The sequence below is a fragment of the Gallinula chloropus genome (assembly GCF_964237585.1).
Source record: "Gallinula chloropus genome assembly, chromosome: 2".
Lineage (NCBI taxonomy): Eukaryota > Metazoa > Chordata > Aves > Gruiformes > Rallidae > Gallinula > Gallinula chloropus.
Genome location: NC_140086.1, coordinates 142,170,988 through 142,196,177, shown reverse-complemented (window position 1 = coordinate 142,196,177; position 25,190 = coordinate 142,170,988). Strand labels below are relative to the sequence as shown.

At 39.6% G+C, this 25,190-nt stretch overlaps 1 protein-coding gene across 1 annotated transcript in view; it reads right to left on the bottom strand.

Annotated features, from left to right (window-relative positions):
• Positions 1-12,224: 12,224 nt before the first annotated feature.
• Positions 12,225-25,190, bottom strand: part of LOC311189102 (uncharacterized protein) — a gene marked incomplete at its 5' end in the record, with an annotated part of 101,335 nt that continues 88,369 nt past the window's right edge. Inside the window, 11 exons of the mRNA XM_084260682.1 lie at positions 12,225-12,451; positions 12,815-12,850; positions 14,010-14,177; positions 14,436-14,552; positions 16,035-16,187; positions 17,670-17,835; positions 19,001-19,236; positions 19,827-19,929; positions 22,241-22,437; positions 23,204-23,309; positions 24,609-24,751. Coding sequence (XP_084116808.1) covers positions 12,255-12,451; positions 12,815-12,850; positions 14,010-14,177; positions 14,436-14,552; positions 16,035-16,187; positions 17,670-17,835; positions 19,001-19,236; positions 19,827-19,929; positions 22,241-22,437; positions 23,204-23,309; positions 24,609-24,751 — 1,622 coding nt within the window. The 3' untranslated portion in view covers positions 12,225-12,254. The remainder of the gene's footprint in view (positions 12,452-12,814; positions 12,851-14,009; positions 14,178-14,435; positions 14,553-16,034; positions 16,188-17,669; positions 17,836-19,000; positions 19,237-19,826; positions 19,930-22,240; positions 22,438-23,203; positions 23,310-24,608; positions 24,752-25,190) is intronic.

Genomic DNA, 25,190 nt, shown 5'->3' with positions numbered 1-25,190 from the left:
AGGCTTCTCAGCCTTTGCCTGAATTGATCTACAGTATGTGTATGCACACGCGCTTCTGTAGAAGCTGTAGTATGGCTCTGAACCCTTGTTAGAGAGATTGCTCCATATTCCATTTGGCTTGGAATAATTTCTACTCACCTGTTGTGTATTCCTATCTTGGTGCAATTCAATAGCTGGGGATTTTGGAATGCAAAGGTGTGATCATATAGATAAAGGTTGAGTAGCTGAGCATTTTTCAGACTCTTATTTTTCAAACCAAAGCTTTCTTAGGGTGGCTAAAATCATACTGAACTCCAGGAAACCTTTTTAATGGTAGTCCCTGGCAAAGTGGACCCAAATTGTTTGGAAAGCCTTTCTGATAGTCCATTATGTACCCAATGAAGTAACTGTGAGTAACTGAGATGTGTTTCGTAACATATACTTTATAGGATAAAACCCTCTTTGGGGAGAAATGAGAACTGTTAAATAATGGGTTTGTTCCAATTCCACTAGAACCTTTAGTTGCAGTATTATATATTTCACTTCATATTACTCAGTGAGAGTAGGAAAATTATTTCTTCAGCTGCTCATTGCCCTGTAAGTGCAGGTTTTGGGGGGAAAAACAGAAGTGCTGACACAGCAATCAGTATTTCTGATGAAACAGAGAGCTTTTAGATGTCTCTCATTTCCACAGCATTTGAAGGACAGCATTTGTAATCACATAGCTAGATATAGAGTACATTGTTTGTTTCAGAAGGCTGTAGGTTTATCAGTTAAAAGAAAGCTGAGATTGATATCCTTCTGAAACTATTGTAAATTTAGTAGGGCAGCTGGCTTCCTCTGGCAATGGCAGAAATGGCAGAGTATCTGAAAACTGTAAAGGAAAAAAACCTCAGCACATCAATGAATCAGACATGCATCTCTGAATAAGTGATAAGGTGGTCAAATGGATGGAGTTTAGAAGGCTGCTACGCTGAAAAGCATTATTAGTTGCCCTGTCCTAGGTCTTTATAGGTTAAGCAAAGGCCACTTTAAGTAACCTTAGATGTGAAGGACAAAGTAACTTGTTCTGTATATCCAGCATGGTTCAAAGGTAGAGACAGTGCTGAAGGTTCATTACTTAGTCCCAAAGGCAAAGATTAAAGGATGCTTTTACGGTAAGTGAGAAGCAATCAATAAAAAGCCCAGAAAGGAAATCTCACAGGCAATGAGACAGTGTGTGTCTGAAACATAGCTGATGCTACAAAACCAAAGGTGGGATAATGTTCAATGTTTGTTTCTGTTGTTGATGGTAGTGGGAAAATACATAATCTCTTTATAAAATAATGAAGACATATGGTAGAAGAATAGCTCGACAAGAATTGGTTCAGGAAAGTCGTATAATGTCTGGTCTCTGATTAGAGCAGGTAATTAGTATTGTCTTTTCTGGCTTGCAACCTGTGACTCACTTGTCCTATATAAATATTTCTTTGAATATAAATGATTTGATACCTTAGATATTTGCTAAGCAGTATCTTAAACTAAAATAAAGTCAAACTCAACATTTTTCAGAACACTGGAACACATCGATTTCTACACACGTTCTGAGCTCCTACTAAATCACTAGTATGAAAGTCCTCAGGATAGTCAAATGTTAAACAGAGCTAGAAGCCAGTCCTGATGAAGTGTATTTGTAGCTTTTACTGTTACAGAAAGTATATTCTTGTTAATAAAAATCTGAATGCCTGCATACAAATGAACAGACTCAATTTTAGGTTTGTGCTCCAAGTGCTGGAAAACCATTAAGTAAGCAAGTATGAAACTTGAGTGCACCATTTTCATCATTAGAATATGCATGGCAATGTCATATGAAAACTTTTTTTTTCTTTACTGAGACAAAATTAAACATTGCTATAAGCTGTCAGAATTTCATACTGGCAGACAAAGGAAGGTTATAGGAGTATTTCACACAGTAAAAAAAAAAAACACTTGGAAGGAATCACACCAGTGGACACATGCAAGAAAGACCATTTAATAGCCCTCTGAGAAACTCAGTCTAAGGTGTTTAATCTCTTCTTGTCTCTGAAATGACAGCACACCTGCTTCTGTGAAAGCACTGATGAAGACAACATCCTGTCATTCAAATGTCACAATTTCCAAATGACAAGGTACATATGCAATTGCTGAGAGAGTCAGGTACCCTTTAGAAATATTCCAGGCATCTGACATATTTATTTAAAAGACATGTCATAGAGTCATACTGAAGATACTCAAGAACTGAGTGAAGCTCACTTCTTTTCAACTTTGTCTCTAGTAGCAACAAGAAATAGTAGAACAAGTATTACTACAGCACATCAGACCAAAAGTCCATCTACCCTTAATCACCTTGCCTTGTAACTGGCAGCTCCCAGTGCCTTTATCCTCATGGTGTCCAGTAACTCCCTCCATCACAATGTTGGTAATTTTGGTAGCTGTCTGTCATTGCACATGTGTTTTTAATGTTAATTTTCCCAAATACATTACTTTGGCTTTCATAACACTAAACATAGCTTCCATTATCTTAAAGCAGCAGTGGACAAATCTTCTCCAGGTGCCCACAGTCAAGCTCTAAGTTTGACAACCATAAATGAGTATTTATTAAAAACTGTCATCAGCTCTTTCTTTCAGGTGGCTTGGGGGGTGTGTGTGTGTGTGAATAGCACAACCTATATTCTCCATGTTTATTGGGTTCTTCTAGCATAGTTTTTAGGCCTCGTTTTCCAATGCAAACCAAAATTTACTCTTCTATTAACGATGATATGTATTTCCTAATTCTTTCCTTATTACTGTTTATAGTGGACTTCCTTAGAGAAAATTAGATTTGCTGTTTTATAGTGCTCAGGAAGTAGAGATTGTTTTACAGACTGATGCAGTATTTGTGACCTGCTATTCCTTTTGCACTGGAGCTGTTTTCAAGAACAGGTTATGTACTAGTGCAAACAGCAATTCTGAATTGTTTTTGGACAACCTCTTGATATATTCTCCATTTTTTTATTAAAGTATGCAAAATCTGAGGGGGAAATGATCAATATTGGAGTGACTTTCACCTGGCATATCACATACAAAGTCATACGTTCTTGGGATGGGTTAACCTTCTGTTGCAAGTTTACATTTCAAAAAGCATGATGTAGGAATACACATAGATGTCCTGTCTGCATCACAGCCCATATGATAAGTGCATGTGTGGGTAACTGAAGTCTGCCTTCATTACCGCTTGCTTTATTTGAAGTTTCTCATCTGTTGTAGTCAATAGAATCTTAAAGAACAGTTAAAACACAATAAAAAGAGGGAAAAGGGAGAGAAGTACTTTTAGCAATTACACTGATGCTCTCTGAGGTGTCAAAGTCATATTGCTTCTAAGTGCAATTCCATTTCACTTCTTGAAAAACCTGTAAAGAAATAAATGTACCTCATTAAACTCTGGGAAAACATAAACCCAACAAAATGAACATTTACTGAAAGACAGTAAATGGACATTTACAGAAAGATTAGTCATGCAGTAATATATCTTCATCCTGACAGTAAAATGAAAAAAAAGAAGTTGGAAATAAAAGTGGCCATATTTATATCCCCAAAAGGGGCAATTCTGGTGTGTAAACAAGTTTCTGAAATTGAGCCAGAAGAATTCCCGTCAGTTCTGTATCACTAATGATAATAAGCTAATGTACTTTGCATTTTTCTAGACTTTTCCGTTTTAAGATTTAAAAGCAATTAACTGATCTTGAGAATACTTCTGCGAGAGAAACACATTATTATCCCTTTATTAGCAAGGCAGATGCTGAGGCACGGGGATTTTGATTTGTCACATAATGAACTGATTACCAGAACCAACAGTGACTCACCCACATGTCCTCTGTTGCTAATACTGTACAAACTGACCCATATAGTGTACGTGATGACAAATGGCTCCCTGGAACATTAACATGAAGGTCCCTCAAGACTTGACAGAAGGAAAAAAAAAGACAAACAAAAAAACCCAAAATCCAAGAAAATCATCACCACTTTATTACTTCTGATTCACTTAAGGAAAAAAAAAGTAAAAGTGTAAAAATGTACATATCACATTACACTAGAAAAAGAGACAATACGAACTGGAAATAAAAGACCAGGGCATTATCTCATTCATCATCTAAAACAGTAATTATGAAAGCTGAGCCGCTTCCCTCTCATCTCCACTGCAGTCTATTGCTTGCCGCCAGGCTCTGCCTCTCAGGTCTTACTGGGCCAGCCCTGCCCGGCCTGCCGGGCTGGCAGTCCGTCCCGCATGGGAGAGCGCAACCTGCCTTTCCCTGGAAGTATGTCCAGGTCAGCTCCCGCTGAGGTAATTCACACGGCGCCTCGCTGCCCTGCAGAGAAGAAAGTCTCCCGTCACGCCACAGATGCCGCCTCTGGCTGCCGAGCCTGCGCCAGCGGTCACTCCATTATAAACAAAACGAAGCCCAAAGCAGAACCCGCCCGGGCTGGCTGCCCGGCCGCAGCCTGCCGCTGCCTCGCTAGATGGCGCCGCCGGCTTCCGCGAACGATGGCGCTCCGAGCTCCAGCCGCCATCTCGGGCGTAGCGCGGGCCAAACCGCGCGGAGCTCCCAGCACTCGGTCGGTGACACCGTTGCTCTGCTCTTACGGCCTTCATCTGCTTCCTACCCCCGATCATTGAGAGAAGAGAGATCCCCGGGGAGCCTGGCTGGTTCCTCAGAGGCCAGGCACCTCGGCAGCTCCCGCGTAGGTGCGAAGAGGTTTCCCTGCCAATGCGTATAGGGCACTGGGCACAGAAGCCTGGTGCCTGCGGGGAACTGTGCTGGTGAGGGAGAGCTGGGGGAAGTGCGGGTGCGGGCTGTGCAGCCCCCAGACTGGGATGCAGGGCACTGTGCCTCCCCAGCATTGGGGAGGGCTATGTGTATTTATTTCAGCCCAAGGATGCACATTAGCAAGGTGTAGGGCAACAGGCAGCTGTATGAGGCAGAGAGGTGTGTAGGGAAGAAGCGTGACTTTGGAAGTGTCCCTTTGGTTTGGGGCACCATCAGTTGGTGAGACTAAGATTGCTGTATTGAATGCCACTGTGGCTGCCTGTTCACAAAGGAGGGTGGCCATGTCATGAGGTGGAGGTGTAAGGGAAATCATCTGGTCTGGCCACTGGCCCTAAGCCGGGCTGTAAACATCTCCAAGCCTGGAGACTCCACAACCTCTTTGGGCAGCCAGTGCCAGGCTTCAAGGCACACACCAAATCTAGGCTTTTACTGTGCAGAAGACACGATATCTGATGGTCACACCTCAGCACACTGACCAAAGTCATGGGATCATGTGGAAGGTGGTTTAGGAGGGGGACCCTTCCCCAAGGCCTTCAGTTGCTAGGCTGTTCTGGGAGGTAGAAATAAAAGCTTACCTGTCATCTGTGTCTGGTTATTGATGAAGCCCCGTTCTCAGTTCTTGAGTTGTGGAATACCAGGATGCCACAGCAGACTTGTCACGTTGCTGTTGGCGTGGTCCTGCAGGAAAAGCATTTCTCCATTTTGCAGCTTCTGCAAAAACTCCGGAACTTGACTCAACCAAAGTTTAGAATAATGTGAACTCTGCAAGTTCTGTTTTTGTTAAAGAAGGGATCAAATTAGGAAGTTGAACCATTTCCTCTGGATATATGGCAGGCATGTGAACAAGGAATTACAAAGTTAGGAACAGCTGGTAACTGCTGAAACCTGCTGTAGAAACTCATGTTCAGTCAGGAAAAAAAAATCTTGTTTCATTATGCTTGTGCTCTAATGAATATAAACTGTATAATTTGTTTTAGTTCCAATAATATTTCTCAACTGTAAAAATTTGCAAAAAGTTCTTAAAAGTTAGGTAACTGTTATAACCAGTCCACTCTTACTGGCATAATCTCTTGATACAGCATTCATTGAAAAATGGCTATATAGTACATTGATCTCATTCTAACATTCAAATTTGGCACTTAATACTAAAGTGACAAAAGAGAACAGCAATGAGGGGGAGAAGAGAGAATGTTTCTTAAGGAGAGATTACAAAAATGATGTATTGGTGGTTCTCACCATTGCCAGTAACTGGAAGTAGTTACCTGCTAAAAGTTCACTTGGACATATGTTGGAGGGTGAGAAGGGAGTGGCCACGGTTGAGACAAAGTTTACAGAAATAGTGCTGAATTTCCATGAGGATGGCAAACAAACGGATTCTCTAATTTACTTAATTGGGCTGAAGATTTACCACTTTGTTCTCGTTTCTCACTTTCCTTGGTCAGCTGGATTCACATAGTATCTCCCTGAGACTGTATCATGGTTTAGCTCCAGCTGGCAACTAAGCACCACACAGCTGCTCGCTCACTCCCCCAAAATGTGATGAGGGAGAGAATTGGAAGGGTAAAAGTGAGAAAAATCATGGATTGAGATAGACAGTTTAATAGGTAAAGCAAAAGCCATATGCATGCAAGCAAAGCAAACCAAGGAACTCATTCATCACTTCAGCTGTCTCCAGGAAAGCAGGGCTCTATCACATGTAACAGTGACTTAGGAAAGCAAACATTATTGCCCCCTTCCTTCTCCTTCCCTCAGCTTTATATGCTGAGCATGATATCCCTCTGGTCAGTTTGGGTCAGCTATCACGGCTGCATCCCCTCCCAACTCGTATGCACCCCCAGCTCACTCACTGGTGGGCCCTTTGCTCTGTGCAAGCACTGCTCAGCAATAACAAAAATATTCCTGTGTTATCACCACTGTTTAGATCACAAATCCAAGACATAGCTCCATACCAGCCACTGTGAAGAAAATTGACTCTATCCCACTCAAAACCAACAGAAATCACAACTGAGTGGTTTCTGTAAAAGACTTTTTACAAGTATCTGGAAGAAAAGAAGACGCATTTTTTGTTGGGAGCAGTGCCAGGAAAAAACAATACTGTGCAAGTGTTGGCAAGCCAGGTTATTAGAAGTTTGGGACTCTCTGAATAGCCAGTGCCAGTTACGTAGCAATAATCAAACATACTCTTCACTGAGTAAAAAACTGTCTGTCTAGCCAGGCCCAAAGAGTTGTGGTGAATGGAGCTAAATCCAGTTTGCGGCTGATCACAGGTGGTGTTCCCCGGGGCTCCGTAATGGGGCCAGTTTCCTTTAATATCTTTGTCAATGATCTAGACAAGGGCATTGAGTGCACCCTCAGTCAGTTCACAGACAACACCAAGTTGTGTGTAGGAGTGTTAATCTGCTTGAGGGTAGGAAGGCTTTGCAGAAGGATCTGGACAGGCTGGATTGATGGGCCAAGGCCAATACTACGCGCTTCAGCAAGGCCAAGTGCCAGGTCCTGCACTTTGGTCACAATAACCCCAGCAATGCTACAGGCTTGGGGCAGAGTGGCTGGAAAGCTGCCTGGCAGAAAAGGACCTGGGGATGTGGGTTGACAGCTGGCTGAGTGTCTCAGCAGTGTTCCCAGGTGGCCAAGAAGGCCAACATCCTGGCTGGAATCAGAAACAGTGTGTCCAGCAAGGTTAGGGAAGTGATTGTCTCCCAGTACTCAGCACCTTGAATACTGTTTTAGGCACCTCACTACAAGACAGACATTGAGGTGCTGGAGAGTGTCCAGGGAAGGACAGAGAAACTGAAGAACAGTCTGAAGCACAAGTTTTATGAGGACTGGCTGAGGGAACTTGGGTTGTTTAGTCTGGAGGAAAGGAGGAGCCTGAGGGGTCTTATTGCTCTCTACAGCTACCTGAAAGGAGGTTGTAGCCAAGTGGGTGTTGATCTCTTCTCCAAAGTAACAAGTGATAGGAATGGACTCAAATTGCACCAGGGGAGCTTTAGATCAGATATTACAAAAAATCTCTTCACTGAAAGTGCTATCATGCACTGGAACAGGCTTCCCAGGGAAGTGATTGAGTCACCATCCCTGGAAATATTGAAAAGACATGTAGATGCAGTGCTTAGGGGCATGGTTTATTGGTGGATTTGGCAGTCTTAACAACTGGACTTGATCCTAAAGGTCTTTTCCAACCTCAGTGACTGTGTGATTCTGTGATTACTCAGTGTGTAGTCACAGGGCACTCTTTTATGTTAGGAGGCACATTCTACCAGATACAAAACCAAGATAGCACAGAGAATGGAAAAGATTAGGTCTCAAAGGGCTGACTTTATAATTTTGAGACAGTGAATTAGTTGTAATCCCATACATTCCATGCTTTTACTTATTTTGAACACTATCAAATCTTCTGTTGCTGCAGCTGAAAAATAAAATTCTTTCTTTGCCTTCAAGAAGACTAAAGATTCTTTATTTCCATTACTGAACTGCATTTTCATGTCACAGAATGATTGCAGTCTAGCTAAAGAGGAGGTGGAACATTCTTCAGAAACTGGTGAGGAAAATCAGGCATTATTTATTTATGAAGATGAGAGGGAAAATCCTACATAAATGCATACTGGCACACTGAGATAAACACCTTTGTTTGACAGCAGTTCTGGGATGACTTCTCTTCTCCACTCTGGAGCTAATTTAAACCAAGGCATTCATAACAAACGTTATTTTCTTATCCCAACCACTGAACTGATAACGGTTTAAAGTATAGAGGAATTTTTGGAGAGAAAAGAGAAAGGTGCAAACAACTAATTTGAACAGAAACACTGGGATTAAGCATTGAAAGGGCTAAGGGTCTCCTCTGCCCTTTGCAGTTTAACCCAGCCCTCCCATGTGCATGAAGTGTGTGGCCAGTCTCTTGGTTGTATCTGTATCCAGTCCAAAAGACAAATACAGAGGAGTTGAGCATGTTCAGACACATCGGTCTCTGCCCCAATGGCTGTTCAGCTGTTTAGCACTCCCTAGGTTGCATGACCCATCCTTGCTATGACAGTGCTGTCCCACACTGTGGGTGACAATGATGCTGCCCGCCTGATGCGAGCAGGGATGGTCAGGACTGTGGCCTTGATCTTAGCCCTTTTCCCAGGTACAAGCACCACCACTCTGGTTCACTCTGACCTTACCTGTTTTCTCTGTTGCTGTGCTTATCTTTACTGTTCCTGTAAGAAGCCCTTTGGATCAGCCTTTATGGTGTCTTGCTGTCTTGCAGGAGGATCAGCAGCATACCTCTGGGCTAGTCTGTGATCCTGTCCATTTCTTGTTCAGGTATGATTTTCAGTCTAACTACAAAATAAGTGTACACAAAATGTAAATACATACAAAAAATGAGATTGTCATATGATAACACAGCAGGCATGCAGAACAGCCCAACTATTGAACTCTCTGTGCTTTCTGCATGATGGTGATACCAGCCAGCTCCTCTTCTGGAGGTCCTAGGCTGTGCTGAATTTGGTCACCAGAGTGCATCTGTTATGAGCTCCCAATTGTTACACTTAACTTACAAATAAGTTAAAATTTAGTCTCTGCTTTTTGCATGTTTCCTTTTTTTCTTTTGGGGAAGATAATTTCACAGAGTCACAGAATCGTAGGCATTGGAAGGGACCTCAAGAGATCATCGGGTCGAACCCCCCCTGCCAAAGCAGCTCCCTAGCTCATATTACATAAATAGGCATCCAGACGAGACTTGAATATCTCCAGTGAAGGAGACTCCACCACCTCCCTGGGCAGCCTGTCCCAGGGCTCTGTCACCCTCACTGGGAAAAAGTTCTGCATGTTGGTGTGGAACTTCCTGTGCTCCAACTTGCAGCCATTGCCCCTTGTCCTGTCCCCACAGACCACTGAAAAGGGGCTGGCCATTTCCCCCTGCATCCCATACTTAAGATATTTATAAACATTAATTAGGTCCCCCCCTTAGTCTTCTCTTCTCAAGGCTGAACAGTCCCAACTTACTCAGCCTTTCCTCATAGGGGAGATGGTCCAGGCCCTTGATCATCTTGGTAGCCCTTCTCTGGACTCTCTCCAGGAGATCCCTGTCCTTTTTAAACCAGGGAGCCGAGAACTCAACACAATACTCCAGGTGGGGCCTGACCAGGGCAGAGTAGAGGGGGAGGATCACCTCCTTAGACCTGCTGGCTACACTCCTCCTGATGCACCCCAGGATCCAATTGGCTCTCTTAGCCACCAGGGCACACTGCTGGCTCATAGCCAACCTGTCATCAACCAGGACCCCCTGGTCCTTCTCAGCAGAGGTCCTCTCCAGCACGTCATCCCCCAGCCTGTACTGATACAGACAGTTATTCCTCCCCAGGTGCAAGACTCTGCACTTGCTTTTGTTGAACTTCATCAGGTTTCTCCCTGCCCACCTTTCCAGCCTGTCCAGGTCTCGCTGGATGGCAGCGCAGTGTTCCTGTGTGTCAGCCACCCCTCCCAGCTTTGTATCATCAACATACTTGCTGAAGGTGGACGCTATTCCTTCATCAAGGTCGTCAATGAAGATATTAAACAGGACTGGACCCAACACCAAGCCCTGGGGAACACCGCTAGACACAGGACTCCAGTCAGATTCTGCTCCACTGATTACACCCCTCTGATCTCGGTCTGACAGCCAGTTCTCAACCCACCTCACTGTCCACTCATCTATCCCATGCTCTCCCAGCTTTTCTGTCAGGATGTCATGGGAAACACTAAGCTGGGGATATGTAGGGTGTGTCCCAGCAGGCTATGGTGCTTGTAAGTATAGAACAGAAAAAACACTTTCATTATTTACTCATCCAAAAGGCAAACGTTATGTATTCCCACATTTCTGTAGCACGTACCAGGAAACAATTATATCTCTTTTCACCTCCATGGGAAGCAGGTGGTGTTTTTCTCATTTGCAGCGGTTGTACAAGTTCTTGCAGCTATTTCCTTTTCCCCCTGAAAACAGCAATTTCTTTATCCCAGGAGTTGGCATTACAGGATTTTTTTTTTATAGTAATTTAAGGAGTTTTTTATCGAAGGGCTTTTATCTGGACTTTACAGAGTGTTCAAAGGACATTAATTGTAAAATTTACTTTTGATTCACTTAAATTTTAGGTCTATTTTAAATAAATTATATGTAATTGTTTTGGTTTGGTTTTGCTTTTATCATGTCTCTTGGTTAAGAAATGTCATACAGGCATACCAGAAAGGGAAAAGTCATACAACCTTTAGACATCCTCCTATTTCACTACAAGCTTTCCAAAGGCGTAGAATAACATGTGTCCAGCCAGCAAAGGAGGGCAGGGGAAATACTTGAAAGCTCAAGAGGAAACAATGTTTTATGCCATGTTTTAAGGCTGCCCTTGATAAAATAACTAAAGCAGGCATTCTAAGTAGCTATCAACAATGTATTTACCTTCTCTTTAGATGTCTAGTAAACAGTAAAGGCTCCTATGTAAATAGAGGTATTATAAGCATGTTCTCAAGCTTCTCAGGCATAAGCACAGACATCTTGGTGCAGAAACCTGCTCCACATGTGCAGGTTATTCCCTTCCCTTTAGTATGGTATTATCCTTTTGTCAGTCTTAAGCATAGGAAGAGGGTAAGAAATTCTAACTATGGTTCTCACAGAAGGACCAAAGAGAGAATCTTGTTTCCTGTTACAGAGATTTGGTAGAAGGTCCTCTGCTCTAGCCCTACTCCACTATGCTGCTTCACTGAGGCCTGTTAGTGCCAGGTGCCCTCCCATTGCATGGAGAAAGGTGTTTTCATAATGTAAGAGGGATGATGCAGGAAATCATCATTACTGAAATAAAACCCAATGGAAAGATCATCTACTGATTTATTTTTATTAATTTGAACTTGGCAGAAAAAAAAAAAAAAGCTGATATTTACAGACTAATATAAAAGTGCAAGGCTGTAGGAAATGGAATCATTATTCCCAGAGTTCAGACCAGAAGGAGGAATAAAGGAGTCTTTTAAATTTTTTTTTCCATCTTTCCATCTATTTTTTTCCTAAGGAAAAAATATTTAAATCACAGATAATAGGTTTTACATGACTGAAAAGATAGAATAATAAACTGTGAAGATGAAAATCTGAAACGAGCAGTGTTTCCCATCACTTCAACACTGAAGCAATACAGCAGGAAAAAATTGTAAAGGCATGAGCATAAAGGAGAGTCTCAACACTGAATTAAAAGCTTTTCACATAGTAAATAACTGTCAGAGTTTTCCCCAACACCTCTGGAGCCAACTTTTCAGCCATGTTTATTTATGCAAAAAATACACAGGTAGCCCCCAAAGTAAATAAAATTAGCTCTGTACCACTTTGGTACATTGTATTAGTGAGGAGAGGAGGCTATTATCTGGGTAGGAAAATCCAAAGCTGATGTAACTTTTCACCGATTTGTCAACTGCTTTTTGTTTGTTGGAACATACAGGCATTTTGTCAGACTACATGTTGGTATGTGCATCTTCATCTTTCTCCACAGATGCTTCTGGTCCGCTCATTCTGGTTGAAACATGTAGGTGGTTTTGTCTTTTCTTACATAAGCAGAAATACAGTATAATTCCAGCTCCAGCTCCAGACAGGGTTAGAAGAACGAGCAGCAAAATGATGCCAGAGGAAAGTACTTTCTCCCATTTCCCTTCTGTAAGTGGATGAAATGGAATTAACACCTTTGATCTGAAAATATTTCAAAATCTACTAATAAATGGGATTTCTTTAACCAGAAACAAGACAAATGTGATATGAAGGTAGATTTTTAGTTCAGCAAGTCATTTTGATGGGTTTTATTTTTAAGAACAAAATCAAACAAAATATAATTACTTCTGATCAAAAGCCAGTTTACTTCAGAATAAACTCTATTTCCTATATCTAGATACTGATGAAGTTTATGGAGGTTTTATTTTAAAATTAATACCTAGAAACTATGTATTCTTTTATATTATATTATATTCTTGTTAGCTTTGAGCATCTCTTTAAAATTCTACTTGTAAGGAATTATGCTTACCTGTATTTTCTGTTGACATCTCTGTGTTTTCAGGAGCTTTTGGAAGGAAAAGAAAATGTTTATTCTGAGTGCTTTAAAAAGCAACAAGGTGTTAATTTAAAACTTCCCAAGTCCAGATGTTCCTGATAATTCCTAAATTCACTTGCTGGTGAGCGTTTGTCTCCCACAGAAATAAAGCTAAGCATGTGTAAACCACTAGTAGGATGATCAGCTCTTTCATTCCAGGAGCATCTGACCTCCTCATTTGAGATAACCAACAAGACGTGAAATTAGAGTCAGATATCTGTTATTTAATCTCAGAGTGTTTTCAAATATGTTAATTTCTGAGAAACTGCCCACAGGTTTCTTAATAATTTTAAGGTCTTTCTGAAAGAGGAAAGATTTCTTCAGTGGAGGTCTCGAGTGTTAGGGATGTGTTATGAGCATTTTAGTTGAGCTGAAATGGATCTTCTGTGAGCTTAATCCCTTCTGTCAGAGGCAATCATTGCTTGTGGATGTGGTTCTTAGAGTAACTGCACTTTCTGAACTTGTCAGGTAAGGGAAAGATGAACAGAAATACAAAGTTTAACCAAATAAAATGCTTGTGTTCTGGACCACTTTCATTTAATCTCAGCTGGTAATAGAACTCATGCATTTTCTTTCGGATGATAATTTTGCTAATGGGGGACTACCAGCATTTTATTAAATCTATCACACTATAGATAGAGTGCCACAAGAATGTATGCCTCTAATCCGCCAGCTCAGAGGACAGTAATGAAAGGAATCATGAATTTCAGTGTTTCTATAAAACAGAATTTTCATTACACTCATAGAACATTATTTTAATATATTCAACTGAATTTAAACTATTGATTTTGAACTTAGATTGTGTCATATTTTAAGAGAAATTCTAGCAAAAGATGACTTTTATTAAAAATGAGTTATCTTTATCCGTATTTTTTTGACTAAACATAAAGGTCTGAAATATTTATAATGGCTGCATGGGGCTGATGGTAATTTCATGGGACTTATAGAAGATGCAGCCTTCTGAGGGGCTGAGCCATGTGGGGCTCTTCAGTATTTAGGCAGCCGAATTCTGCTTTTAGGATCTATTGGTTTTGCATGCAAACATATATTGGTTTTTATTTATTATGCTGTACAATCTAAATACATTTTCAGACATTTTTAACCTTAATGTATTTTAAATATGACTTACTTTTTGGTTTTTTACAGATATATCCTTTTTTGAAAGAACAGACATTGGAGTTCCAGAAGCCAGATAATGCACATACTTCTCCACAATCTTTATACTTTTTGTTTGAAGGTTCACCAGGTTCCCAGTTGACAAAATCCACTGTAGATTTGTCTGTCCATACCCAATGTCCTGAAGTTTAAAATTAGCAAGTATGTATAAAATACAATGCTTTTTACAGACCAGTTTGTAATAGGGAAAACAAAAATTTCAAACGTCAGTAAGTAGTTAAATCTTTTAGTTACAGTTCTAAGCTTAGATAAGCAGACTTTGTAATAAACCTTGTATATTTGATATATATGTATACTTGAAGTATATAAAATTTCTTTTTTCTAATATATACTATTTTATATGATATTATGATGTATGATTAAATATTGAAGATATTACCTCTGTCATCTTTCTTTAGCCCTATCCAGAAGTTCGGTGATTTTCCATGGAGTATCTTAATGGTGTCTGACAGAAAGTTTGCTTCACTATAGTCTTGTACTGAGACCAAATTACCACCTGAAAAGTATTAATGAACACATCACAATGTCTCATTTTCTTACAGCTTAAGTCAATAAACACATAAAAGATATGCAAAAAGATAGACAAGATACTGATTCTTGCACACAGTGTTCACTAGTCTCATGGTTCTTGTGTCCCTGTATTGTGTTTTGAGCATGACTGTGAACTGGATGCAAGTCAGCATGAAGACATGGAATTTTCTTCAGCCTTCAGTTGAAGTGTTTTAGAGAAGAAAAAATGTTCTCCTGCACTACAGGACAGGTCCAACCACACTCCAAACTGTGATGCAGGTAGGCTGAAAGTGATAGGTCTGGTGTAGTCATCACCATGCATCTTGCTACTACAGCTTTGGCACCCACCAGTGGCTGGGAAGAATTTTTGACAGCGCCTGATGCTATGTACTGCAAGGATAGATAGGCTGTGTAGGCAGCTGGAGGTTGCAGTCTAGAAGTTGATTTGTAATTGCCATATACCATAGCATTGCAAATACACAAAGCTACATTTGGGTCGTAAGGAAATAACCACCTTCCTGGCCTGACAGGCAAGTAATGTGTGAATTTAGAACATGACCGGTGTCCAAATTTGACCTGTCATTCTAGTTATTAGTGTAATATATGCTTTTTCTGGTAATTTGTGACTTCTCTTTCTACAGAACCATTTCAGGGATTCTGTTGTCACCCAGCTGTAAAGTAAAAAGCCTTTGCAAAACTACGTTTTCTGTTTACTCAGTCATAGGTCAGTATTTTCATTCATACAAGGAAGTGCTGCTAGAAATTCTAGCACAATCAAATATCTAGCACTCATATATGCAGTGCTAATGTACAGGATGTTTCCTGTTCTTAATGACACTGAAATGCATGCTGCATCACAGCAATCCTCAGTGACCAATCAGAAGAAATCAGAAATGTGACCTGTCTTTTCCTGTCCCCCTGATCTGCATACAGCTCTTCTCTCCAGATCGTAGACATCAGTGGGGGCTGTTCCAGAGCAGGACCTACGTGGCTGGGTGTGTTTCGTGAAAACTAAACCCCTCCATCTCGTTTGTTGTCCAGCCAGTGAGATGCAATTGATAAACTGTGCCCTGGAACTAACAAAGACAACTTTCCTATGAGTTTGTGTCTCATAGTTCACACTGAGTGTAATGATTCCCTCATGCTTAGGGAAGGGAAGGCTAACCTTAGTTAGCCTTCTGTGTGTGCCTTAGTGAGACTCTAAAAGTGTTTATCTCCCCACCTAATTACTGGTTTCCATAAAAGTAGTAGTAATTTTATATTTTTGAGATATTCCACCTTGCATTTGAGATATTAGATGCCTCTGTCTCTGATGAAATTTGTTTTTATTGTGAAAAAGCATGCTCAGAAAAGAAAGCTAAAAAGCATTCTTTGAAGTTTTAAAATAATTTAAGATGTGCTTGTCAGTATTATGCATTATTTTGTGTGTTTCATTACATCTTCAATCATTCTCAAACAAAACACTCACCTAGTCGGGCGCATTCCTGATCAGCTTGAGACCAGACTCTTTTCCTGGAGGCTTCAAAGTAGTAGCAGTGACCATGGAAAGGTAACCAAGATTTGTGTCCTCTTGATTCAGGGCATTTTCCAGGAAGTTGTGGGGGCTCCGTAGGGGCCATTACTGATAAGAGAGTAAGATGGAGGGAATTTGGGATCCAGTTATTTTGCAACATCTGAGGGTTCCCATTGTACTAGTAAGACAGAACTAAAAATAATATATTAGGTTTGTCACCATAGAAGAAATGAAGCATGTTCTGAAAAGTGCTTGAATGTGGCTTTGCTTTTCTGTTTGAAAGTATTTATATATGCTTCATATTTATTTATCAAGGTGATTAGGAAGATACACTAGTCTATAGGAAGTATGGTTTCTGTCTAATGTTGACTTTTGTAATTACTCTAGTCAATAAAATATCCAGCTGGTTATCTTGAATAAATACCTATCTAATTAGTTAGAACTGCATTTTTAAAATATTTTCTGACACTTCAGTGTAATTTTTTGACAGAATCAAAACCTTATAGCAGAAACTGTGATTGTGAATGAAAGTGTTAGAATAGCTAACAGGACTTTTTATTAAGGTGCAGCCTGAAAAATTCCATTGTGACTGGTAAAATAGAAAGAGTTTGGATGAATAGATAAATGCAGATAAACTAAAAATTAAATGTCCTTCCAAACTACATTTTCTTCCTCTGAGTCTTCTACAGTCTATTTGTTTCTCTATTAAGGAACATTTAGCTCTCAAATTAAATTTCTGGAATAGTAAGTGGAAAGTGACATTATGTATCAGATTTGATTATTTTTGTCAAATTACAATATCTTAGGATGTAATTTGCATGCAATTTTAAATTTTCTAATGATTCAAGATATTTCATAAAATTGACAAAACCATGAATATAGATAGTTTGTGAATTTATACTTATTTGCATAGATATTATGTAAGTCTGTGCTTGGAGGGCTCATCAGTTGTTGCAACACTTGCACTCACAGGAGACAAGGAGGTGATATATAATTTCTAATAGATGTTTGTCTGTTGGAGATTCACTGATTCATCCAAAGGCTTCTGTACTGATAAAATCAGGTTTTTCTTGCTGTACTTAGGTCTGTTACTCCTTTCCTACTAGTATCAGACAATTGGAAGATTTAATTAGATTCCTCAGGGCTCATTTTTAATATTTAAAATTGATAATCTTGTTTCTCTTAGTCTTTTGTCCAATTTCAGTTATAATCTTTCCTTTTAATTCTTGTTTCCTGTTCATCTGAAACCCTCAGTTGATGGAGGGCCTTTTCAAACTGTGATGCCACAAACTGGAATCAGAATTTCATCTAATGCTTAATCAAAGCAGATTTCATAGCAAGTGAATGACTTCCTATTAGAATGGTTAGGAAATTACTGAGCATTCAATCTTTACATGGTCTTCTGGTAATTACTATTATGAATTTATTTACTTCTGGGAAGAATTCGTGTCAATATTTAGAGCTAGGTAGTTAGCTATTCATGTCTTCTGGTAGTTAGCTATTCGTGTCTTCTTGTATACTAGTATATATCCAGTGGCACAGCCAATAAATCTACACATTTTGAGTTAAAACACATACTCAATTGCTTACCATCCATTTTTTTACAGACAGAAAAGAGTTTTTCCTTGCAAGAAGCTGTCTTCCAGGTGCCATCAGTGTCTAGGTAGACACATGCTAATGTCTGTTTTGGTTCCCCGCTGGACCGCTTGCTGTAAACTAATTTCCATCTGTCAATCCATTGGTACTTGCCATTCATCTGGAAGCAAAATCTACACTGTAATTTCAAAGTGGCTGAGAGTGACATAGCTACCACACAGGATCTGCAAGAGGACTCTCATGTAAGCAGTGCAGAATTATCTGCTGACTCATGCCCCTCTTTAATGTGCTCATAAATGCCAACTGCAATGAAACTTATAGCATCTGATATCCAGAAACGGCCTGCAAAATGTATCTAACATCAATTCACACCATCTTTCAAGCATTGGGAAGTACTTGAAAAAGAAAAAAAAAGAAAAGAAAGGGGGCATGAGAGAAGGCATAAAAATGGGATTCAAGATAAGACATCGTGTTGGTACATCCACCCAGAGGTCTGCATGGAAAATGGGAGTGTGAGTGGGAATGTTGTTAACAGACAGGACTGATTGCCATTGCTTTTGTTGTGGTTACCGTGACTGATTCATGGGGAAGAGTGTAGCATGTCACAACACATCTACTGTCCAAATGTTCACCTTCCCCTGTCATACAACTGATGTAGACATCTCTCAAGCAGAAAGTATTTTTTTTCCCCATAATATTCTAACTTTTTAATGGGAACAATTACACCAACTGCATTTATCAAATAAATATATATCTATTGGTCAGTATTCACCATACCATATAGCTTCCACATTCCTTGAAATAATTTTTAGCTCTGTTTTACAGTAAACAACTGTATTTCACTACTGCTACCATAAATAAGATTTGTCTAGTAGAATGTGTGAGAATATACATACACATAAGAAACTATTCCTTCACAGGTCTCAGATGTGAGACCTGAGATACCCTATTACTGAGGAACATAAACACAGGGTAGAATACATGCTGTTCCTGGACTATCTTTTTGATTAAAATAAACTAAAATTGAGGGAGATCTGAAAATACATTTTTAAGACACTTTAAATGTCTCCAAACACACAGCATTGTTATATACTGGTTTGCAGGAGCATATCCTTGTGCTAAAGCATGTAAGAGTTCTTAGGTCATTAAAATCTCCACTGTATGAGTCTTAGTTGAAGATCTGTGGTGTAAATGGGTACTCTACTAATGTAACATGCTCTTTTCAGCACTACACAGGCAGAAATTCCCATAGATTACAAGATAAGAGCGTAAAGATCAGGTCCATTGTCAGCTTCACTACCTGCAAGTAATGTATGACTTCTTACCACATTGCTATTAAGACCAATCCACAGAGGCTCTCCATATTCCTGTGTCAGTAAGAACAACAGTGCCTGGCTGTGTGGGTCCAAAATGCTGGCAAGTTCTGAAGCATTATTATTATTGCAGTTTTTCTGTGATTCCTCCCAATTCATTTTGGAATGGGTGACAGAATAGCTAACACCACCAGAATGGTCAAAAGCAAAGTCCAGCACTGTTGCTGATGGCTTAAAGAGTTCAGGATCTGTAGGAATACAGAAAAAAAACAAAACAAAAAAGCACCCCAAGAACAGTTAAATCTGGAGGTCACATACTAAAATTGACCAAATGAATAACTTCTTCCTTATTTCCAAACCTAGCAGAAAATTTGTAATGGAACGGGACACTTTCTAATCTGTTGTTCTTAAGTAATAGAGAGCTTCAAAACACTGGTGAACTTTCTGGATGAAAGAATTACATTTTGAGCCTCTGAGAGTTTTCAAAATACTCTTTGCATCTTTAGAGCTTTCCGACTATCATGTAAAACTTAACATTTATGATAATATATAGGTCACTCTGAATTTATCTAATAAAAACTTTTTGTGGGTTTTGTTTTTTTTTAATTACACTTTAAAAATAAAATAATTTTACTTTCCTAATTTCTGGTATTTTATTTGTCTAAAACATTACTAAGTAACACTGGGATGCAAGATGAGACCTTAGGTTTTACTGGTCCTTTATCTAAAAATAATAATAATTAAAAAATAGAAGATACTTGATTTAAAGCATGTTAAACAAGAAAAATTAATTTAATTCTTCTGTTATAAATTTCAAAATTCGCAATACAGAACTCACCACTATTTTTCTGGCATATATACCCTCTGGATGCGTAACACTGTTCATCGTTCCATTTTCCTGTGTCATCAGCATGACCTCTCTTCAGAGAAACACAATCAAACTGTTGGAGTAAGAGAAAGAATGTGAGTACATTGATGCTAGAGGTTATTAAAGCAAGCACTGTAACCCACTGGGTAGTTTCACTCCTTTTTTCTTTGAATTCTGCCTTTATAGAGTTTGTATTACAACTCTAGAAACATTTTATTTGTATCTTTCTTCTGTGGTGGCCAGGTCTACCTTAGTGCGGTCTTGTAAGTCTTTGTAATCTTTGTAAGCCTGCTTGTTCATTTGGTTATCTTTGAGGAGTCGTACTTGAAAGGCACTCTTATTTTGAAGAACTTTCTGTCACACCTTATGTGTCATCTAATGAGTGACTGTCAGTAATTCTTACTTATTTAATAAGAATCAAATAAAAAATAAGCAGAGGTCATGCTTTGCGTTTGACTTGGCAAGCCAGTTTTAATTAGAACATCACCTAAATCATGATCCTTGACAGGATTATCATCAAGACTAGTTCTTAGAATTTCTCTTTCAGCTACATCAGATCAGGTGCTGCATGCTTAAGATGCACTTCACAGAATGGCAGGGGTTGGAAGGGAGCTCTGGAGATCATCTAGTCCAACTCCCCTGTGAGACCAGGATCATCTAGAGCAGGTTGCATAGGATTGTGGCCAGGCAGGTGTTGAGTATCTCCAGAGAAAGACTCCACAACCTCTCTGGTCAGCCTGTCCCAGTGCTCTGTCACCCTCAGAGTGAAGAAGTTTTTCCTCATGTTCAAACAGAAATTTCTATGTTCCAGTTTGTGCCCATTGCCCCTTGTCCTGTCACTGGGCACCACTGAGAAGAGTGTGGCCCCATCCTCTAGACATCCACCCTTTATAGATTTATAAACATTAATCAGATCTCCTCTCAGTCTTCTCTTCTCCATGCAAAACAGACTCAGCTTCCTCAGCCTTTCTTCATACAAGAGGTGCTCCCGTCCCCTCACCATCATTGTAGACCTCCACTGGACTCTCTCCAGTAGTTCCCTTTCTTTCTTGAACTGGGAAGCCCAGAACTGGACACAATACTACTGATTGGCAGAGTAGAGGGGTAGGATAACCTCCCTCAGCCTGCTAGCCACTCCCTTCCTAATGCACCCCAGGACACCATTGGCCTTCTTAGCCACAATAACACACTGTTTGCACATGGAGAGCTTGTGATCCACCAGGACTCCCAGGTTCTTCTCTGCAGTGCTTCCTAACCCTAACCTTTGCTGGTGCTTGGGGTTATTCCTCCGTAAATTCAAGTCATTACATCCTGCCACAGCCTACTAAGCTGCCATGCAGAAAACTTAGGAACATGTGTCTTAGTGGCTCTTGACTATAGTTTCTTAGCCTTGAGTAAACATCTGATATTTCACTGATTAGGAAAGGATCCTGCAAAGGAGATGTTGTATCTTGAAGCTGAGGGAGGAAAGTAGAATATGCTGTTGTACACATTTTTTCTCCCTCTTGCTATTTCCTAGGAGCATTACCAGAACTTCAGTAAAGTCGAGCAGTTTATTGTGCTGTATCCTATGTCTTCCTGCAAGCCTTGGCCAGTGACTAGATGGGCAAGAGCAGACTGAATTGGCTCAGGTGGGAATTAAGCTGTTCATCATGCAGAGGCATGATTTCTTGGTTCTCTAGAGCTATGGATACCAAAAGGAAAGGAGGGTGGACAGCGAATGGAATGACATAGCATGAAGGGCAACTTCTAAAAGTAAAATATGGAAATAAATGGAAGGAAAGCAATGTGGGTGTGCAAATGAGTCTATATTGGTCTGGATATGTAGAATGGGATTTTATTTACAGCATTATGAAGTTTAATTTCAGTGCTAGCAATGGAGAGGGTTTGATTGGTTTCAAAAGTAGTTGACATCTATTGGCCCTTAGCAATTTGATCGCAGTTTTAAATAGGGAAGAAGAAGAAAAAAGTGAACTCTTTCTGTTTGCGTTCTTTCCTCCTTTCTTTGCAAATTTGAGTTTATTTGTCAAATGTGAAAATATTTCCAATGTCTGTTGAATTCTAAAATTCTAATGTTGCATTTATGTTTTCCGCCAAATGAACAGCAAATTACTGTAAAAAAAAAAAAAACAAAAAACAAACCCTTTATTCAATGTATCCAATTTTTATTCCATCTCTCCATTGCTGCAATTTTACAAAATACTTTGGTAATTCTTTGGGAAAATAGCAGCAATGCCATTTTGTGTTCTGAGATAGCTAGAATACTCAAACAAATGCTAATCCCAGTGTAAAGATTGATGAATGTCTGTAGCCAAGTGAGCTATTTATTTGAAGTGATACTGCTTCTCACATTAACTTGAAGATAAATGCTAAGCTGTACTTACCTGTAGCCGATTGTGGCCATCTTCTGGATGGAGAGAGTCAAACAAAATGGGTTCTACGACTTTTGGGGAATCTGGAGCCCAGTTTGTATAGGAGACAGCACTTCCATCCGACCAAACAAAGTTTTGTTCACTGATTAGATCATTCAAGCCAATCCAGGGATCATTTGAAGCATCCTTCAAATGGTAAGTGAGAAAAGCTAGGAAAAAAAGCCAATAGAAGAGAAGATGAAATGTCATGTCATCAGTCAAGACATCAGCTCATAAACAAAACCTTGCTTTATTCATTGAAGTCCTGTAAATACGTTCTAATTAGCATTTGATCAAAAATTTACGCAAGTTTATTATTTCAAGGTTATGCCAAGCCTTTGCCTGTGAAAAGTCTCAAAGAGTGAAAGTATTTGGAACTATGAAGTAAGATTGGAAGAGGGAAGATGCAAAAAACCTGCCTGATCACCATGTTATCTAATGAGTTCATTTATTTCAACAGTCAGGATAAGCTGATCGATTGGAGGAAATGTGTGGCTGGATACAGCTGCAAATGGAATCCCAGGAGTATAGGCAAGGTGAAAATGTGCCTTACTCTGATATTCTGCTGCTGAATTAAGTTGCAGAATTTAGGCCATCATTTCACAGAAGTATAGTAAACTATCCCCTTTTTTCTTTCTTTTTGTCTAAAACTACCAGTGCCAGATCTGGATTTGTTATTTTATGCTACTTCATACCTTAAAACAATGTAAAGCAGTTTTCATAGAACAGGAGGAAGCAACCATCACTAGCATGCTCTAGGCAGATGATTCCTGTTCTTCTAAAATTGTTAAGTGCTCTGGCCATATAGCCCATGTTGAGTATACATATTAAAAAATACATACATACATTGTGTCTTTTTGACATGATCTTTGAAGGAAATGACCACTATAGTCAGAGTAAATGCTGTCTATTACCTAATGGGCTGTTGTACTGTACCTTGTACTTGTTCATTATGTATGCTTGCCAGGTTTCCTCCATGGCTCATACATACTCTTCTTGCAGAATGCCAGTATTCATAGGAAGATCCAAAAACTTTGTAACACTAGGGAAAAATGAATATAGACTGTTAGTGAGTGACAGCAAAAAGATTTTAGGTTTGGAGTACACTAGTTTATGTAGAAATTAGCCTAACTCAGGCCCACAAAATAATTTTCCAAAGTTAACAGATATACTGCTCTGGAACCAAGTCAAAACCATTCACAAATTGAAATTCTACTCTGCATCTTTCTGTGAGGATGGGGAAAGTCACAACAAAATTCAAACCACCATTTATAAACCACAGTAAGAGTCTGATGAGCATCTAATGTGTTAACCAACTCAGAGATTTTGAGAAGCCATGCTCCATCATTAATAAAAGACAAGTAAGTGCTGACTCTATAAGAAAAGACAAGCCCAGTGTTTCATGTGGAATCACCTGAAATTTGAAAATGTTTTTGACGTAGAGCCTGTGGTCAGTGAGCTCTCATGTTTTCAGCCTTTTTCATTGTACCTCTCCTTTATTAATGGAAGGATATGGCTCATGATTTCTTAAAAAGTGTGTTGTCCTCAAATCAGCAATATACCTTCACCCTGAAATGGTTTTGGTAATTATGTGTGTCTAGTGTGCCCTCTCCATGTTTACAGCTCATCCTTTGCCCTGTAGCGTGCCGCTGTCAGAGAACTATCTTGAATTGTTTGTGGACATATGGGCACTGGAACAGGCTGCCCAGGGAGGTGGTCGAGTCACTGACCCTGGATGTGTGTAAAAGACAGATAGATGAGGTTCTCAGGGATACGGTTTAGTAGAGGACAGGTATAGTTGGACTCGATGGTCTCAAAGGTCTTTTCCAAACTTGTCATTCTGTGAAAATAACAACTCTGATGACTGTAACAAACATGCAGAAAAAGTATACTGGCATAAACTCCACTGGTGTGACTATCCAAGGTACTTTTGTAACAATATTGTATAGATTAGAATATAGAATTCTCACTGAATAAGCACATCAAGTTTGTCCCCTTTGGGAAGTGGTAAGCATTACATTGAAGCCTGTTTGGAACAACTCGACATTATTTTTGATTCATTCCAGCTCAAATGACTGATTTTACACTATAGTTTGTGCTTTAAGTTCAATTTTTTTGAAAGTATATACAATGTAGCAGTATTTCCACTGTATCTCAGGTGATCATGTCTTTGGAAAACAAAAGTCTGTAAACCCACCATTTTTCAAGAATTAGGAAATTCAATTTTTAATGCTATTTGGATAATAACTCTCACAAGATATCTGAGAAAGTAAAAGCCCCTTGTATATCCTTCAGTAGCTTTCCAAGGACTAATATTGTGCTTAGATGGATGCCATCCTACCTGATTTTTAAATAAAAGCCAATCTTCAGGACATCCTCCAGGAGGTGAAGGTTCCGCTGAAGGAAGTGTTGCATTTATAAAACTTTTGTGCCTCTGACAGATATAGCCATTTGAAAAACCACAGCTGACATCATTCCACAAGCCTGAAAGCAATTCAAATATAGATGATAAGACACTAAATAAGATTGAAATTTGTGGGAAAATGAACTGGCATCTGTGTTTGTAGGTTCAAAAACAATCTGCCTGGGAATGAGAGATAACATGCTTCAGCTTTACTCCCATCATCACCAAAGAGTACTTTAGTTGTGCTGGGACTGTGGGAGTAGTGGACACATGAGATGGCTGATACAGCAGCTCTGGGACTTCTGAGTAGAACCCACTCAAGCAGTTTTGCTGCACTGAAGGATAAAAAATAACAAAATTGATGAAAACTATAGAATTTGAAACTGTATAAATGTTGTAATCCTCTGCTAAGTGTTCTTTATTTTTTGTAAAGAACAATTAGCTGTTGATTTGAATAGAGCATATTGTTTGTGCAGATGAAAGATGAGTTATCAGATTTTCCCTTCCTTCTCTGTTAAA